Raw genomic sequence first — 17805 nt, forward strand, 5'->3', positions numbered from 1 at the left:
CTGTCCTATAGATTGCTATGAATGAGAACTCCATGGCAACGGGTAAATTGCACTCTATGTCTCTGGACCTCTGTCATTACCAGAATCATCAGAAAATTACTGTTTCCTCAGGAGTCCTCTGTCTTTGCAATTCCCAGTGTTTCAGAGCTGTTGGAGCTTTAAAATCTCAACCAAGCCACACAAATACCTTTTCATTAAAAGAGGCAAAACTAAGCCTAAAACCAAGCATAAAGAATGAACTCAGTGAAGAGGAATCTCTACCCATAATTCAGGAAAACTCAGCTACTCACATTGCCTTCCAACTATTCTAATTTCTGAAACCCTGGTGGTGCAGTGGTTAAGAGCTCAACGGCTAACCAAAAGGTCGGCAGCTGGAATCAACCAACTGCTCTTTGGAAACCTTATGGGGCAGTTCTACTCTGTCCTGTGGGGTCACTATGAGTTGAAATCGACTCAGCCTCAGTGGCTTTTTGTTTGTTTGTTTGTTTTTGTTTATTACAATTTCAGATACTGCGGTAATAAAAAATGCTTACAAGAACTAATATTTATTAAGCATTAGTGCCTACTAAGAGCTTTACATGGTTTATTTTATCCTGATAACCCTAAAGAGGTCGTCTTTTGCTGAAATTCACACTATAAGCAGCAAAGCTAACAATTAAACTCACGGTTGTCTTACACAGACTTTAACCATTATGGCATACTAGACTCTATCACCCATTCCTCCCAAATATGCACATAAGAAATGGTACATAAAATGTCCTACACACAGACCAACTGCAAAAAAAAAAAAAAAGACTCTTAATGTGAATGACTAGTCAGGATAATACAAAAGTAAGTTTTTATGCAAACAATGCAGCTAGAATTAATAGCAAACCTTCCCTTTTGGAGGCAGGAAAGAAAAAACAGAAAATGAGACTTGATGTGGCAGAAGATTAAAAAGTACAGAAAGAGAAAATTGAGAATAAATACCAAAGCATTCCTGTTATCCCGGGACATTTTATTTTAGTTTTGCAATTGCCAAAGTAGTGGGCTTTCAATGCATGATTTATGAAGATTTGAGTTTCATGCTTCTCATAGCTTCTGCTGTGAGGGATGCTTCCAATAAAATTCCTGTGAACAGAAACTACAGCGCTATTGCTCAGAGCGCATGGATCACCTGCTTCAGAAACATCTGGGTCATTTTTTGAAAACTGGATATGTAAATACAACACTCCACTGAATTAGAATGTACTATAGCTGTGTCCTGGGAATCTGTCTTTTAACAAGCCCTAACTGATTCTGCCAGTGTTTTAAAGATCAACAAGCATAAAACCACTGCCATTGAGTCGATTCCAACTCATAGCGACCCTATTGGACATAGGCAATAAATAAATCTAAATGGAATATTTTTATAGTGATAAATAATTTCCTGTCTGGGCCTTTTCTCAAAATATCTATATGCCAATATCAAATTTTCGAAAAATAGTGTTCACCTGATTTTGACCCATAGAAATTCTCTTCTCTTCTCTTCACTATTTAAAGAATAAAGTCATTTTATGTTGGTGTGATTATTTCTCACTTGAAGTCACTTTTTGACCCCAGAGCTTCTTCACACCATTTTTCACTTCTGTGTTTCTAAGGGTATAGATTAAGGGGTTTAACATGGGCGTGATCATGGTATAAAAGACAGTCACAGCTTTATCAATGGAGAAGGTAGTTGCTGGGCGCAGATACATAAATATGCAGGGCACAAAGAGTAAAACGACTACTGTGATGTGAGAGGCACAGGTGGAAAGGGCTTTGCGCCTCCCCTCCAAGCTATGGGCCCTTAGGGAGTGCAGGATGACCATGTACGAGACCACCAAGAGGAGGAAGTTTAACAAGCATATGAATCCACTGTTAGCAGCAACAAAGAGACCAAGAGTATGAGTGTCCATGCAAACAAGTTCCAACAAAGGGATCAAGTCACATATGAAGTGGTCTAGGACATTGGGGCCACAGAAGGGCAGCCAGACTATGAAGAGGACCTGAATGATTGCGTGGATAAAGCCTCCAGCCCAGACTATTCTCACCAGAAGAGTGCACAGCCTGTGGCTCATGATGGTCATGTAGTGCAGGGGTTTGCAGATGGCCACATAGCGGTCATAGGCCATCACCGTCAGCAGGATGATCTCAGCAGCACCAAAAAGATGCTCAGCAAAGATTTGAGTCATACACCCACCAAAAGAGATGGTTTTTCTCACTGTAAGACTGGCAGCTAGCATTTTGGGGGTCATGGATGAAGAAAAGCAGCCATCTATAAGGGATAAGTAAAACAAGAAGACGTACATGGGGGATCCTAAAGACCTATTGGTGCTGATGGTGATCATGATGAGCAGGTTGCCTGTCAGGGTAACCAAATAGACAATGAAAAACACAGCAAATGAAAATTTTTGAAGCTCTGTGTTCTCTGTCAGGCCCAGGAGGATAAATTCCGTGACATTATTCATCTTCTTCACCGCTTCAGCTTAGGTGACAGCTGATGTCCCTGAAAATAAGTCACACTCATCCTCAATATTGACACTTTTGCTTAATAAATAAAAATATCCATGGGCTATCTTATTTCCAGTTTCACAGAAGGCAAATACAAGTATAAAACCATATCAAAAGTTTTATTTTTTATGTTCTACATGTGACACTATAGTATTTATTTTAGTCTTTATAATATTCTGGTGTGTTTATAATTTTCTACAATAAAAATGGGTGACATTTCATATTAACAACACGTATACTAAGCATCAAGTTTCAAAAGCCAAGCCATGATATGGCCATGTATGTAGCACATTCACTGATCCCCAAAGTTGCATGTATTTTTTTCAAAGCGGTCAGGTGTATTTTTTTCAAAGCGGTCAGGCGTATTTTTCAGAGAAAAAGCCAAAATTGTTCAACTAATTTAAATCATACAAAAAAATTCAAAGACATATAGAGATTCTTCGAAGCTCTTTACACCGTGAGCCATCCTTTTTCCTACTTTGTCATCCTGGGAGATTTTTGAATTCCTCAAATGTGAAAGACAGTACTGCTACATTCTCCCAATCTCAGAGATAGGGTAAGTAGCACCTGTCACATCGTACGAAGCTCTTCTGTCTGTGTGCAACACTATGGGTCCTTAAAAACAAATATCTTGCCTTATTGCTTTTATAGGTTTATTCATTTTTCAATTTTTAATTTATTTTTACATTGAGAATGTTTCATTGAAGAAATGATTTTTAAAAGCTAAATATTTGGGATTTTGATAGTTGGTCATTCACATAATGAAACACTAAACCAAAAAACCCAAACCCATTGCCTATTGAGTCAATTCAGACTCATAGCAACCCTATATGACACCGCGGAACTTACCTGTAGGGTTTCCAAGGAGCAGCTCGTGGATTCTAACTGATGAACTTTTAGTTAGCAGCCAAGCTCTTAAGCACTGCACCCTCAGGGCTCACTCAGCCATCAAGAGAAATGAAGTCCTGATTCATGCTACAATGCCTATGAACCTTAAAAATAGCATGATGGGTGGTATGAGGCAGTCACAAAAGAACAAATATTGTATGTTCTCACTTATGTGAAATACCTAGAATAGACAAATGCACAGAGCCAAAAATAGATCAGTGGTCATTATTTCATTATTCATCTTCTAAAGCTATATTCCCAAACACAGATAATATAACTCTTTCAGATTGAACTCTTATGACTGAGTGTGGAGTGCTCCTGAAAACTGTCAGCTCCGCTCACTATCGAAATAAGTGGTTTGTAGACTGTCGTGCCTTATGATCTATTCATGTTTACATCTACAATGTTCCTGATACTAGGTATCAAAAAGCATTTTTATAGAGGGAGACAGGGGAAAGGAGTGGATGAGGGAAGAGGAGAGGAGGAGGAAATGAGAGGAGAGGAGAAAAGGAGGACATAAGAGGAGAGGAGAGAAGTAAGGGAAGGGAAAAGGAGAGGAGAGCAGAGGATGGGGAGGAGCGAGGGGAGGGGAGGGTAAGGGAGAGAAGAGGAAGAAAAAGGGAAATACTAAGGAGGAAAGGTGAAACAAAGAACGGGAGAGAGAAACAAAGAGAAAAGGCAAAAGAGAAAGAGGGACAAACACAGAATTATCAAAAAAGACTTACTTTTTAAGAAGTGAATGTGTAGTAATATTGTAAACAACTGCCAGACATGAAATCCAAATTTTTTATCAAACTCACATGTGGGACTTATGATCAGCATTAAAGAAGAACAAAAACAAAAACAAAAAAACCCATTGTCCTCGAGTCAATTCTGACTCATAGCAACCCTATAGTTCAGAGTAGAACTGCCCCATAGAGTTTCCAAGGAGCAGCTGGTGGATTCCAACTGCCAGCCTTTTGGTTAGCAGACGTAGCACTTAACCACTACACCACCAGCATTTCCCAAGAAGAATACTGACAAATAAATGAGTCATACATTGTTCTTATGTACAAACTGGTCAGGAGAAGCAGATCGTTTTATGAGAGGTCATGTATACTCCAGTACAGAGTGCTATAAACTCCTGATGTGTCAAAAGTTAGTTCGTAGCTAACTCATCAGTTCTTAAAATAACTCTATTTTGGTTTTCTTCAATCCAGAGTGTGTACAGCCAGAATCAAGGCCATGTTAATTTAGTGAGCTGAAAATGAAATGTTTCCGGAAAAGAAAAAATAAGTAAATTAAAAACAAAGACTAAAACTGTTGTTCTGTAACATACCAATATCCACTCCATCCTGTGGTCTAAGACTTCTCTCCCTACCTAAACTTGGTCGGATAATAAATTATCCCAGAGAGTATGATCAAGCAGCTTTGGCGCTTAAACCGAATTTCCATTTCTGTGGAACTCATAAATATCTTAGAGATTTTTTATATGGAACTTGGTCTGGTAGCCTTCATAAGGGCTCTAAGCATATGGTACTCATTTTTTCAGCTAGAAAAGCAAATGCAGTTACCAAGACACCACTAGTTGATTACAGGTCTTCTGGATGAGAAATCTCCTAAAGACAATTCTGAGCTTTCCGCCGTTGAGTCAATTCTAACCTGTAGTGACCCCATAGGGTTTCCAAGTCTGTAACTCCATGGAAGCAGACTGCCACATCCTTCTCCTGCAGAGCCACTGGTGGTTTCAAACCACCAACTTTCAGGTTAGCAGTTGATCACTTTAACCACTGCACCACCAGGGCTCCCTCATATTTTGGTCAGTGGGACTGAGATTTCTTTCTCCCACCATTTCAGAAGAATCCCATATGTGACATCAGGCTGTGTCAGGGAAAGGCACTGCCTTTGTGACTTTCTGCCCAGAAATCCTCATAGTCCTTTCTTCTCAGCGCCTTCAGTTTTTACACCACAGAAATGCAATTTTATGCAAGTGGGTAACATATTTCTGAGCTAGTTCCTCAGAGAAGAGTAATTAATTTCAGGAAACTTTGCCAAAATGGCAACCAAACACTTATCCCTTCGTCCTACTGTTCCCAATGTCAGTGAATGATATTTTTGACAAGGGCTAGAAATCATCTACAAAAAGGAAAAAAGAAAAAACCTGTTGCTTTCAAGTCGATTCCAGCTCAAGGCCATCTCATGTGTGCAGAGTAGAACTACTTCATAGGATTTCAAGGCTGTGATCTTTCAGAAGCAGATCTCCAGGGCTTCTTTTGAAGTGCCACTTGGTGGTTTGAGCTGTCAGTCTTTCAGTTAGTAGCCAAGGGACTAACTATTTGCACCACCCAGGGATTACTGAAATCTACAGTGTTGGGGTAATCATCAGGCTGCACCCAGAACCTGTAGTCTGTTGTTTTTTTTTTTCAACAGATGTTCATAGAAGTTTTAAAATATACAAGGCACAATGTCCTTTTAAATAACAATAACTATTAAATGCTATTCACAAGGTCCTTATTAAAAATGTTATGTGTAGTATCCTTTGTAGTGGATACTCTTATTATGCTCATTTTATAAATGAGGAGACTGAAGCAATATGAGTTTAAATAATTTATCCAAGGTAACAGTGAGTAAGTGACAGAACTGAGATTTAAACTCAATGAGTCTGCCTCCACAGCTCAGACAATGTCTGAGTAAAATAAAAGAGTAGTAAGTGCTATAACAAAGGGCAGGGTGCTATATGTCTATAATAGGGACACGGCTAATGCTGGGTGGGATATGGATGCCCAGGGAAGTTTTTTTTTTTTTTTTTTAAGCTGAAAGCAAAATACATTATCCAAAGCCTAGGTCAGGGGTCTATAAGATTTTCATTGGCCAATTTTTGGAAGTAGATAGCCAGGCCTTTCTTCCAAGTCTGTCTTAGTCCTGAAGCTCCACTGATACCTGTCCACCGTGAGTGATTCTGCTGGTATTTGAAAGACTGGGAGATGGGTAATGGAAAAGATCTATTTAAAGTTTTAAGTAGCAAAGATGTTACTTTGATGACTAAGGTGAGTCTGAGACAAGCCATGGCCTTTTCAATAGGCTCATATGCATGCAAAAGTTGGAAAATGAAAAGGGAAGACAGAATAGCTGATGTGTTTGAAAAAGTTTATTTCAAAATTATGTGTTGGCAAAGAATATTGACTATACCACGGACTGCCAAAAGAGCAAACAAATCAACCTTAGAAGAAATACAACCAGAATGTACTTAAAAGTGAGGATGATGGGGCTTTGACTAACTTACTTTGGAAAAGTCATCAGGAAAGACAAATCTATGGAAAGGGACACCATGCCTGGTAAAGTAGAAAGCCAACAAAAATACGGGAAATCCTCAATGAGACAGACGGACAAAAGAGCTGCAACAATAGACTCAAACGTACCAAGAATCTTGAAGATGGCACAGGACCCGGCAACGTTTTATTCTGTTATACAAAGGTCGCCATGAGCAGGAGCTGACTCGATGGCAACTAAACACAACAACGAACAATTCTGTGCCAATAAATTACATACCCTGAATGAAACTAACAAATTCCAAGAAACAGGAAGACTATCAAAACCAACTTATGATGAAATAAATATCTGAAGAGACCTATAACAAGTACAAAGATTAATCAGTAATAATTTTTTATTTTAACTTCCAACAAAAAAGCCTGGGCCAGGATGGCATCACCAGTGAATTCTACCAAACATGTAAAGATGAATTAGCACCAATCCTTCTCAAACACTTCCAAAAACTAAGAGGAGGGAAAAATTCTTACTTAATTATATGAGGTCCGTACTACCAAAAGAAAACAAAGTTATCACAAGAAAAGAATGCTAGTAACCAAAATTTATTGGAATAGAAATGCTCAAATCCTCAATAAAATACTAACAAATTGAATTTAACACCATACTGAAAGAATTATCCAAGTGGGAAATATCTCAGAAGTGGAAGGTGGTTCAACATACGAAAATTAATCAATGGAATACACCATCTTAACATAATGAGGGAAAACACCACATGATCATTCAATTGACGCAAAAAACAGTTGAGAGAATCCAACACCCTTTCATGAAAAAACACTCAACAAATGAAAAATGAAAGGAAATTTTTCAACCCAATAAGGGCCATCAATGAAACACCCACAGCTAACATTATAGATAGTGGTGCTGAAAATTTTACTCAAAATTTGGAACAAGATAAGAATTTCTGCTCTCACCACTTACATTCAATATTTTATTGAAAATTCTCGCCAAACAATTAGGCAAGAAAAAGAAATGAAAGACATACAAATTGAAAAGGAACAAGCAAATCTATCCCTACCAAAAGAGCATGATCTTATTATGATGAAAATTGTTTCTTTTTGCGGCCTTTTGAATTGCTTTTTTTTGGAAAAACTGTTAGAGAGATTATTTTCCCCTAAGCCTTGAGGATTTATCTTTGCCCTAGTTCTCTACCGCAAAAAGTTTTGATACTTTTGTCCAAGTTGATTGACATTTCCTGAGTAAGCTGTAAATGACTTAGCTTTGATACTTTTTATCTGGTCCTGGGCTGCAACCAGCCCTGTGACTGATTTCCCCTTGCAGGGATTAGACAGTAGGCTATGCAAAAGAGGTGACTATAGCCTACTATGCAAACGAAGTGTCTGTGGACTATCAAGAGGGATTGGTCAGTTTGTGGCCCCCCAGTGGGAAGGGCCATGTCTTGAAATTAACAAGGAGTTGTATATAAGCAGCCAACTCCACAGCCAACTCCACAGAGGGTTTTAGAAACAGAAAGAAGGAGGAAGAAAAGCAGGACAAGAGAAAAAGCAGAGAGAAAGAGGATGCAAGGAACCTCCTAAAAGAGTTGTAGCACGGCTCAAGGACTGTAACACTGAAGTCAGCAACAGGTCCATAAGAGGCCCAGCAGCAGAGCCGGAGGTGAAAGGCCCAGAAGATGCTCTGCGGCAGACCCAGTGAGGACAAATGGCAGGGCCAAGAGGAGCCTGTCCTGAGGGAGCTCAGAGAAGGCCTACTCAGCCAAGAAGCCCTGAGAGAGCTGTCCTGCACCGAAGAGGGAGACTTCCTACATGCTTCCTGGTCCTAGCCTCAAGTTGTGGCCTGCTCATCCTGATCCCAAGTTGTACCCTGTTATTTCCTTAATAAATCCCTTAAATGTAAGTATGGTCTGAGAGTTCTGTGGGACATTACGACAGATTATCTAACCCAGAAGAGAAGTAGAGAGTGTCATGGTAGGGATGGCTGATGTCAGAATTAGTAAAAAGTTTGGAGGGTAAAGGTATATCTGACCTCCACCTCATGGAGATCAGCATTGGGCTGATCCTGGTCATTATCTCCCCTATTTAGATGGATTTTGATACTACTACTACCTCCACCCTTTTATACTTATGTCTGGAAAACTCTAAACATTGCACAAAAAAGCTATTATGAGTTCAGCAAATTTGCAGGATATCATATCTACCTACAAAAACAAACTAGCAGTGAGCAATTGAAAAAATGGAATTAAAACAATCCCATTTACAATATCATCAGAAAGAATAAAATACTTAGAATAAATTGAACCAAATAGATAAAAGACTTATACACTGCAAATTACAAAACATTGTTGAAAGAAATTATGGGAGACCAATATAAATGGAAACACATCCTGTTTTCATGGATTGGAATACTTAATATAATTAAGATGGCAATATTCCCTAATCTGTAGATTCAATGCAATCCATATCAAAAATTCAACTGCCTTTTTTTAAAGAAATGAAAAAGCTAATTCTGTAATTCATATGGCATTGCAAGGAACCCCACATAGCCTTAACAATTTTGAAGCAGAAGAACAAAGTTGGAAAGCAAATTTACCAATCTCAAAACTTACTCCAAAGTTACCATAATTGAAACAGTGTGGTAATGGCATAAGAACACACATACGGGTCCACGGAATAGAATCGAGTTTCCAGTAGTAAAGCTATACATCTGGGGTCAATTGATTCTAAACAACAGTGCCAAGGGCATTCACTGAGGACTGAATAGTCACTTAAACACTGCTGAAACAACTGGATACCTATATTCAAAAGAATTCTTTTGGATTCCTCAATCACTATATAAAAAATTAGCTCAAAATATATCAATGATCTTTTTAGCTATTAGCTAAAATTACAAAACATAAAAACATAGGGGTGAATTACTGAGATCTTGGATCAGGCAAGGGTTTCTTAACAACAAAATCACAAGCAACAAAAGAAAAATACATAATTGGACTTCACCTAAAAACTTTTGTGCATCAAAGGACACTATCAAGAAAGTAAAAAGACAACTCACAGAACGGGAGAAAATATTTGCAAATGATATGTTAGATGAGGGTCTTGTATATAGAATATATATACATATATACACTATTTTTTTAAAAAAAGAAGTCTTACAATTCAACATCAAGGAGACAAATAGCCCAGTTTAGAAATGGGCAAAGGACCTGAATAGACATTGTGTTAAAGACCATATACAAATGGCCAGCAAGCACATGAGAAGAGGCTCAATATCATTACCATTAGGGATATACAACCAAATGTAACAATGAGGTACCACTTCACATCTACTAAGCTGTATATATTGAACACACACACAGAGAAATAACATGTATTGGCCAGGGTGAGGAGAAATTGGAACCCTTGTGCATACTAGTGGGAACGTAAAACAATGCAGCTACTGTGGAAAACAGTTTTTCAGTTCCTCAAAAATTAAAACAGAAATACCATTTTACCCAGCAATAACACTCCTAGATATATAACCAAGAGAGCTGAAACCAAAAAAACCCATTGCCCTCGAGTTGATTCAGACTTATAGAGACCCTATAGGACAGAGTAGAACTGCCCTACACGGTTTCTAAGGAGTGCCTGGTGGACTTGAACTGCCAATCTTTTCGTTAGAAGCTGTAGCTCTTAACCACTATGAAACAATGATTTCTGAAGTGTTGTTTCATATGTTAAAACTTTATTTCCAATTTAGCTGTAATACCTAATTTTTTATCCAATATTCATTATTTAAAAACAATATTTATTGAGCCTCTATTTTGAGCCAAGTACTATGTATCAACTGGGGATACAATAATTAACAAACACACACAAAAAAGAAAAAATCAGGAAAAAGTCCTGTCTGCACTGATCTTATATTCTTGTAATAGAGTTAGGCAATAAATAAGGGAATGACTTATTAGGGTACTTACAGTCTGTGGTAAGTGCTATTGAACAACAAATATGGTACTGTGGCAGAAAATAAAGCAAGAATGCTACTGTGGATAAGGACGGTGATCACATAAGGCCACTTTCAAAGATGGTATTGAAACTGAGATCCAAATGAGAAGTTGCATCCATGGGAAGCACTATTACATGTAGAAGGCCTCAAATTTGAAAAGAACTTTGCAACTTCAAGACCCTGAAGGGCCAGTTTTTCTCAAGGTTAATGAAAGGGAGAAAATAGAACGAACAGGTGGAAGACATGAACAGAAACCAAATCCTAAAGAAACAGCATTTTGGGAAGGAAGAAGATCAAGTGCAAAGGCAGAAAGGCAAGAATGAGGCTATTCCAAATGTACCACAGTGAACCTTGGAGAGAGTGGTGCTCGGTGAAGTCAAAGAGATGGCTGTTTGTTGGGTAACAATGGTAAGAGGCCTTATAGCCATGAAAAAGCCAATTATGATTCAGTGTAAATTTGGTTAAACAGATTGCTTTCCTTGCACCAATCAGCTAATCTCAGCTGTTCTACGTGAATGAAACAGCTTTTATATGGTAAAAAAAAAATGGTCACCATTATAAGGAAAGAAGGTCATGAAGAAGTAAGGTGGAGATCAAAGCTTGTGACTACATCAGAGCCCACCCAAGAGAGCAACACCATAAGGCTCACAAAGTCTTCTGGACAGGGAGGGTTCCTTGAGTACATATTTTCATTATTTTCATCCTGATTTTAATTTACAGCTTAATTATTATTATTACACTTAAGGTTGTAAGTGATTTCCAAGTCAGAATATAGTAGAATAGATAATGGTACTCGTTCATGTCAAATATATCCCCCTTCCCGCTACCAGAAACCATTCTCCAATGGTTTTAATAGCGTCATTACAGCTGGTTGTCTCATATCCCTAAATATGATTAGATAAAAAAAAAAAAAAAAATTTTTTATTAGATAAGCCCTGTAAATTTCTGCTCTTGCATCTTTGTTGAACGTGCAAACTAAACCTATCCTTGATGCCCTAAGTCATTCTCTATCATATCAGTTGTTTCATTTTTTTTAAACACTTTTCACTACCTGAATTTATCTTGATTATGTTTTTTTTTTTTTTTATGTTTAGTTATTTATTACCTATTTCTGTCCATCAAAAGTGTGGGTTCTGGAGACAATCTACATAGGTCCAAATCCCACCTCAGGCATTTACTAGCTCTGTGATCTTAAGTTAGCTGCACCCAAGCTTCAGTTGATTATTCTGGAAAACAGGAATAACATTAACAACTTCTTAAGACTCTTATGAGAATTAAATAAGGCAATGTCTTCATAGTGCCTGCCACATTGTAGCAAATAAATAATAGCTTTTACTATTTGTTGTTGTTGTCAGGTACTGTTGAGTTGGTTCCAGCTCATAGCGACCCATATATACAACAGAACAAAACACTGCCTGGTCTTGCCTCATCCTCACAACCATTGTTATGCTTAATCCCATTGTTGCAGCCACTGTGTCAATCCATCTCACTGAGGGTTTCCTCTTTTTCACTGACCCTCTACTTTACCTAGGATGATGTCCTTCTCCAGGGACTCATCCCTCCTGATAACACATCCAAAATATGTGAGATATAGTCTTGCCATCATGAATTCTCGGGAGCATTCTGGTAGTACTTCCTCCAAAACAGATTTGTTCATTCTTTAGCAATTGTGGTATGTTTACTATTCTCTTCCAACACTGGTTGGTTTGTTTTGCCTTGGCCTCTTACCAAAGTTATTAATTATTGTGTCACAGTTTTCTTATTTCATTAAAAAAAAAACATTAAATTTTGAGGTATTTCTGAACCTTATTTTTTATTTGAGATATATTCAGAATTTTAAGGTGGATTTTTCAGAGTATTATTCCCCTTATCTTCTGTTAGTTCTACTGGGTTTACTCTCAGAACTCTGAAAGTTTCTTAATGCCCCATAGTATATCTACATTCAATTCAATATCAAATACAACTCACACAATCTTTTAAAAAATCCGACAGAAATGGGGTACCAATGAAGAAGTGAGGGAGGTGACAGATACTGTGACATTTATTGTGTGACATGAAACTTTTTTGAAACTTGTCTGCATGGATGCCCATATCCCTGGTCCATTTGAGTACCAGGCACTGTCCTGGATGCTTGGCATGCATTATTTCATCTAATGCTTGCAATACCAAAAAAAGAATAAATGAATAAAACCCACACCCATTGCCGTCAAGTTGATTCCCACTCGTAGTGAACCTACAGGGCAAAGTAAAATTGCCCCATAGGGTTTCCAAGGAGTGGCTGATGAATTCAAACTGCTGACCTTTTGGTTAGCAGCTGAGGGCTTAACCACAGCACCACCAGGGATCCAATGCTTGTAACAGTCCTATGAAATATGTAGTGCCATTTCATCATACTTACAAACTGAGATCAAAACAAGATCTTGAATGATTGTGAAATGCATGCAGTGTTACATTAACTAAAACAAAAAAGCCAAACCGGTTGCCATCAAGTCGATTCTGACTCTTAGGACCCTATAGAACAGAGTAGAACTGCCTCATAGGATTTCCAAGGAGCAACTGGTGAATTGGATTTGCTGATTTTTCGGTTAGCAACAGCAGACCTCCATAGCTCCCCGTAGCTCTTGACCACCGTGCCACCAGGTCTCTGATACATTAACTAATGAGGTGGAAATCAACTCTAGCTCTGTTGTCTCCAGACCTCCAAATGCTTCAACACCATCTGAAACTTTGATGCTTACAGGACTTCCGGGGGCTGAATAAGGACCCTAAATGTCGATATACATCTGCCTGATGTCCAAGTTAAAATATATATATCTATATGTGAGATGGTTTTTTCATTCAAGAAAGTAACTTTTTCACCTAAGGGTGTAGGGACCAGGGCAATATCCACAAAGGTCCTGACCCAGACAAAATGAGGCTCCTGCTAATCCTAGATACCAGCCAAAATCTGCCCCAACTGGAAGTTGATTAGCACCAATCAATATTTTTCCATTTAAAGTAATTTTATAAGATTTATTAGGTACATGGGGCCCTGGTAGTATAGTAGTTAAGACCTCAGCTGCTAACCAAAAGGTCAGCAGTTGGAATTCACCAGCCTCACCTGGGACCCTGTGGGGAAATTCTACTCTGTCCTATAGGGTCCAATGAGTCGGAATGGACTTGAGGGCAATGGATTTGGTTTTGGGGGGTATTATGTGCATACGGAGCCCTGGTGGTATAGTGATTGAGAGTTTGGCTTCTGACCACAATGCTGGCTGTTCAAATCCACCAGCTGCTTCTTTGATACCCTATAAAGAAGTGCTACTCTCTTCTGTAGGGCTGCTATGACAGCTTTAGGTTTTTGGAGACACTATTATAAGGACTTAATATATATGAACCCATTTAATTGGCTCAAACACTTCAAGAGGCAGGTAATATTATTACAATTTTATAGGTGAACAAAAATGTAGCATAGAAAGGTCAAATAACTTGCCCTGGTCACATCCAAGCTAAGAAAACCAGACTCCAGAGTCTACTTTTAACCACTGCACCATGCTACCTCCCCGAATAATTATTTCCCTTTAAAATCTGCTCACATTTTCGTTGCCTTCTTCATTGACCTCAGGTTCATAGTAAAAATGACTCTTTGCACTTTCGAATAGAGTTTGTCAAGAGAATTTCAGACCCACAAATGGATCAGCTCCAAGGCCATGAAGACACGAGGACAATGGATATCAGAAAACCTTGAGACAGAGATTCAAGAATATCCAATGAGGTTGGATGCAATTGTAGCCTTCGAGAACTCCTACTAGGCCAGTCACCTTTCAGAGTATTCTTCTTTGCAACGAAGACAGAGAAAAAATGGAATCCATCTTCTTAAGCTCAAAGAAAATTAGAATAGTACTTAGGACCAATTGAGTAGTTCTGTTATAATTTTTCTATCTGATAAATGATCATTGAGTTCTGTGAAGTTGAGGAGAGTGAGTTAACCTCCAGCTAAGTATTTGAAGCTTCTTTCTCTGGCCTTTCTTTTTGTAGAATAGTCTCAAAAGGGTGAAGTTATAGCAACGGTCACTCATTGAACGTTCCCCTTTCCTCTTTGGTTTCTGGGCATGAATATCCCCTGTGTCACTCATTCATGACTTCTTCCTATTATTCAGTGAGCTTTTTTCTTTTTGTAATCTCCTTTCTAGATTTTCTCCTGCACTGCAGTTGTACAATAGAAATCCTAAAATCAGGATTGGGAAGAAATCTTTCCATAGCAAACATATTTTGAACAAGGGATAGAATGCAAGGTGTGGGGAAGAACCATTTCCTTTCCTGGACAAGAGAAATTTTTGGCTACATAATTTGTGGGCTCTGTACAAAATGATAATGCAGAGTCTGTTGTTCTAAAATTATAAACAATTTCAAGACAACAATAGCAAAGCATTAAACCAAGTGTGGGGCCCTTCTGACTGCACAGGGTGCACACCCATGGAGATGGCTTGGACAATATTTCATAGAGTGATAATAATAAAAATTGAGACGGATAACCCACACTTTAAGGAGCACTGGTGGTGCAGTGCTTAAGTGCTCAGCTGCTAACCAGAAGGTCAGCACTTTGAGACTACCAGCTGCTCCGTGGGAAATAGGCATAGCAGCCTACTTCCATAAAGAGTACAGCCTTGGAAACCCCATGGGGTAGCTCTACCCTGTCCTGTAGGGTTACTATGAATCAGAAATGAGTCCAAGGCAATGGGTAACCCACACTTTAGGTCTGTGGACCTCTGTCATCACCAGAATCATCAGTATAATTATTGTTTCCTCAGGAGTCCTCTGCCTTTGCAATTCCCAGTGTTTCAGAGAGGTTGGAGTTTTAAAATCTCAACCAAGCCACGCAGATAGCATTTCGTTAGAAGAGACAAAATTAAGCCTAAAACCGAGTACAAAGAATGAACTCAATAAAGAGGAATTTCTATCCATAATTCAGAAAGCCTTAGCCACTTACATTGCCTTCAGTCTATTATAATTTCTAGAACCCTGGTGGTGCAGTGGTTAAGAGCTCAGATGCTAACCCAAAGGTTGGCTTTGAGTTGAAATGGACTTGACCTCAATGGGTTTTTGTTTGTTTATCTGTTTTTGTTTATTAGAATTTCAGATAATCTGATAATAAAGAATGCTTACAATAACTAACATTTGTTAACAATTTAGTGCCTACTAAGAGCTTTACGTTGCTTATTTTATTTTATCCTGATAATCCTAAAGACATCATGTTTTGCTGAAGTCCATGCTATATAAGTAGCAAAACTAACATTTGAACTCAAGGCTGTCTTATTCAGACATTAACCATTATGACATACTAGACCCTGTCACCCATTCCTCCCAAATATGCATACAAGGAATGATACATAAAATCTACACACAGTACAACTATAAAACAAACAAAAAAATATCAATGTGAAGGACTAGTTAGGATAATATTAACAGTAAGTTTTCATCCAAATAGTGCAGCAAGAATAGATGGTAAACCTTTCCTTTTGGAGGCAGGAAAGAGAAAAGAGGGAATAAGACTTTATGTGGCAGAAGATTAGAAAGTACAGAAAGAGAAAATGGAGAATAAATACCAAAGCATTCCTACTATCCCAGGACATTTTATTTTCATTGTGCAATTGCCAAAGTAGTGGGCTTTCGTTGCATGATTTATGAAGATTTCAGAGTTCCGTGATTCTCATAGCTTCTGTTGTTAGGTTTACTTTCCATGAAATTCCTTAAGAAGTGGCCCCATTAACGGCAGAGGGTGTGAACAGAATCTGTAGCACTATTGCTCAGAGTACATAGATCACCTGCTTCAGAAACATCTGAGTTATTTGTTTAAAATGTGGACATGTAAATACAACAACACCCTACTAATATTAATGTTTAGAGCTGTGTCTTAGAAATCTGCCTTTAACAAGACTTAACTGATTCTGTCAGTATTTTAAAGGTCAACAACCACAGATGATATATAAATCTAAATGAAATATTTTTATACTCATGAATAATTTCCTGCCAGGGCCTTTTTGCAAAACATCTATACACCAATATCAAATTACTTTTGATAAATAGTGTTCACCTGACCTTGATCCATAGAAATTTTCTTCCCTTCTCTTCATCATTTAAAGAATAAAGTCATTTTATGTTGCTGTGCTTATTTCTTACTTGAAGTCATTTTTTTGATGCCAGAGCTTCTTCATAGCATTTTTCACTTCTGAATTTCTAAGGGTATAGATTAAGGGGTTTAACATAGGAGTGATCATGGTATAAAAGACAGTCACAGCTTTATCAATGGAGAAGGTAGTCACTGGCCGCAGATACACAAATATGCAGGGCACAAAGAGTAAAAGGACCACTGTGATGTGAGAGGCACAGGTGGAAAGGGCTTTGCACCTCCCCTCCAAGCTATGGGCCCTTAGGGAGCGCAAGATGACCATGTAGGAGACCACCAAGAGGAGGAAGTTTAACAAGCATATGAATCCACTGTTAGCAGCAACAAAGAGACCAAAGGTATGAGTGTCCATGCAAACAAGTTCCAATAAAGGAATCAAGTCACACAATAAGTGGTCTAGGATATTGGGGCCACAGAAGGGCGGCCAGACTATGAAGAGGACCTGAATGGTTGGGTGGAGAAAGCCTCCAGCCCAGACTATTCTCACCAGAAGAATGCACAGCCTGTGGCTCATGATGGTCATGTAGTGCAGGGGTTTGCAGATGGCCACGTAGCGGTCATAGGCCATCACCGTCAGCAGGATGATCTCAGCAGCACCAAAAAGATGCACAGCAAAGATTTGAGTCATACACCCACCAAAAGAGATGGTTTTTCTCACTGTAAGACTGGCAGCTAGCATTTTGGGGGCCGCGGATGAAGAAGAGCAGCATTCAATAAAGGATAAGTAAGACAGGAAGAAGTACATGGGGGACCCTAAAGACTTGTTGGTGCTGATGGTGATCATGATGAGCAGGTTGCCTGACAGGGTAACCAAGTAGACAATTAAAAACACAGCAAATGAAAGTTTTTGAAGCTCCGTGTTCTCTGTCAGGCCCAGGAGGCTGAATTCTGTCACATTATTCATCCACTTCATCGCTTCAGCTTAAGTGACAGGTGATGTCCCTGAAAATAAGTCACACTCATCCTCAATACTGACACTTTTGCTTAATAAATAAAAA

General features: G+C 38.6%; 2 protein-coding genes across 2 annotated transcripts; both read right to left on the reverse strand.

The window, feature by feature from the left end:
• Positions 1–1547: 1547 nt before the first annotated feature.
• LOC100665673 (olfactory receptor 4C12-like) lies at positions 1548–2969 on the reverse strand. Its single transcript, XM_003423616.3, has one exon. The coding sequence runs from the start codon at positions 2466–2468 to the stop codon at positions 1548–1550; it is 921 nt and encodes a 306-aa protein (XP_003423664.2). The 5' UTR covers positions 2469–2969.
• Positions 2970–16745: 13776 nt separating this feature from the next.
• LOC100668455 (olfactory receptor 4C12-like) lies at positions 16746–17720 on the reverse strand. The gene has a single exon (XM_003412228.2). The coding sequence runs from the start codon at positions 17718–17720 to the stop codon at positions 16797–16799; it is 924 nt and encodes a 307-aa protein (XP_003412276.2). The 3' UTR covers positions 16746–16796.
• Between the last annotated feature and the right edge of the window lie 85 nt (positions 17721–17805).

The sequence above is a fragment of the Loxodonta africana genome, chromosome 7, assembly GCF_030014295.1.
Source record: "Loxodonta africana isolate mLoxAfr1 chromosome 7, mLoxAfr1.hap2, whole genome shotgun sequence".
Lineage (NCBI taxonomy): Eukaryota > Metazoa > Chordata > Mammalia > Proboscidea > Elephantidae > Loxodonta > Loxodonta africana.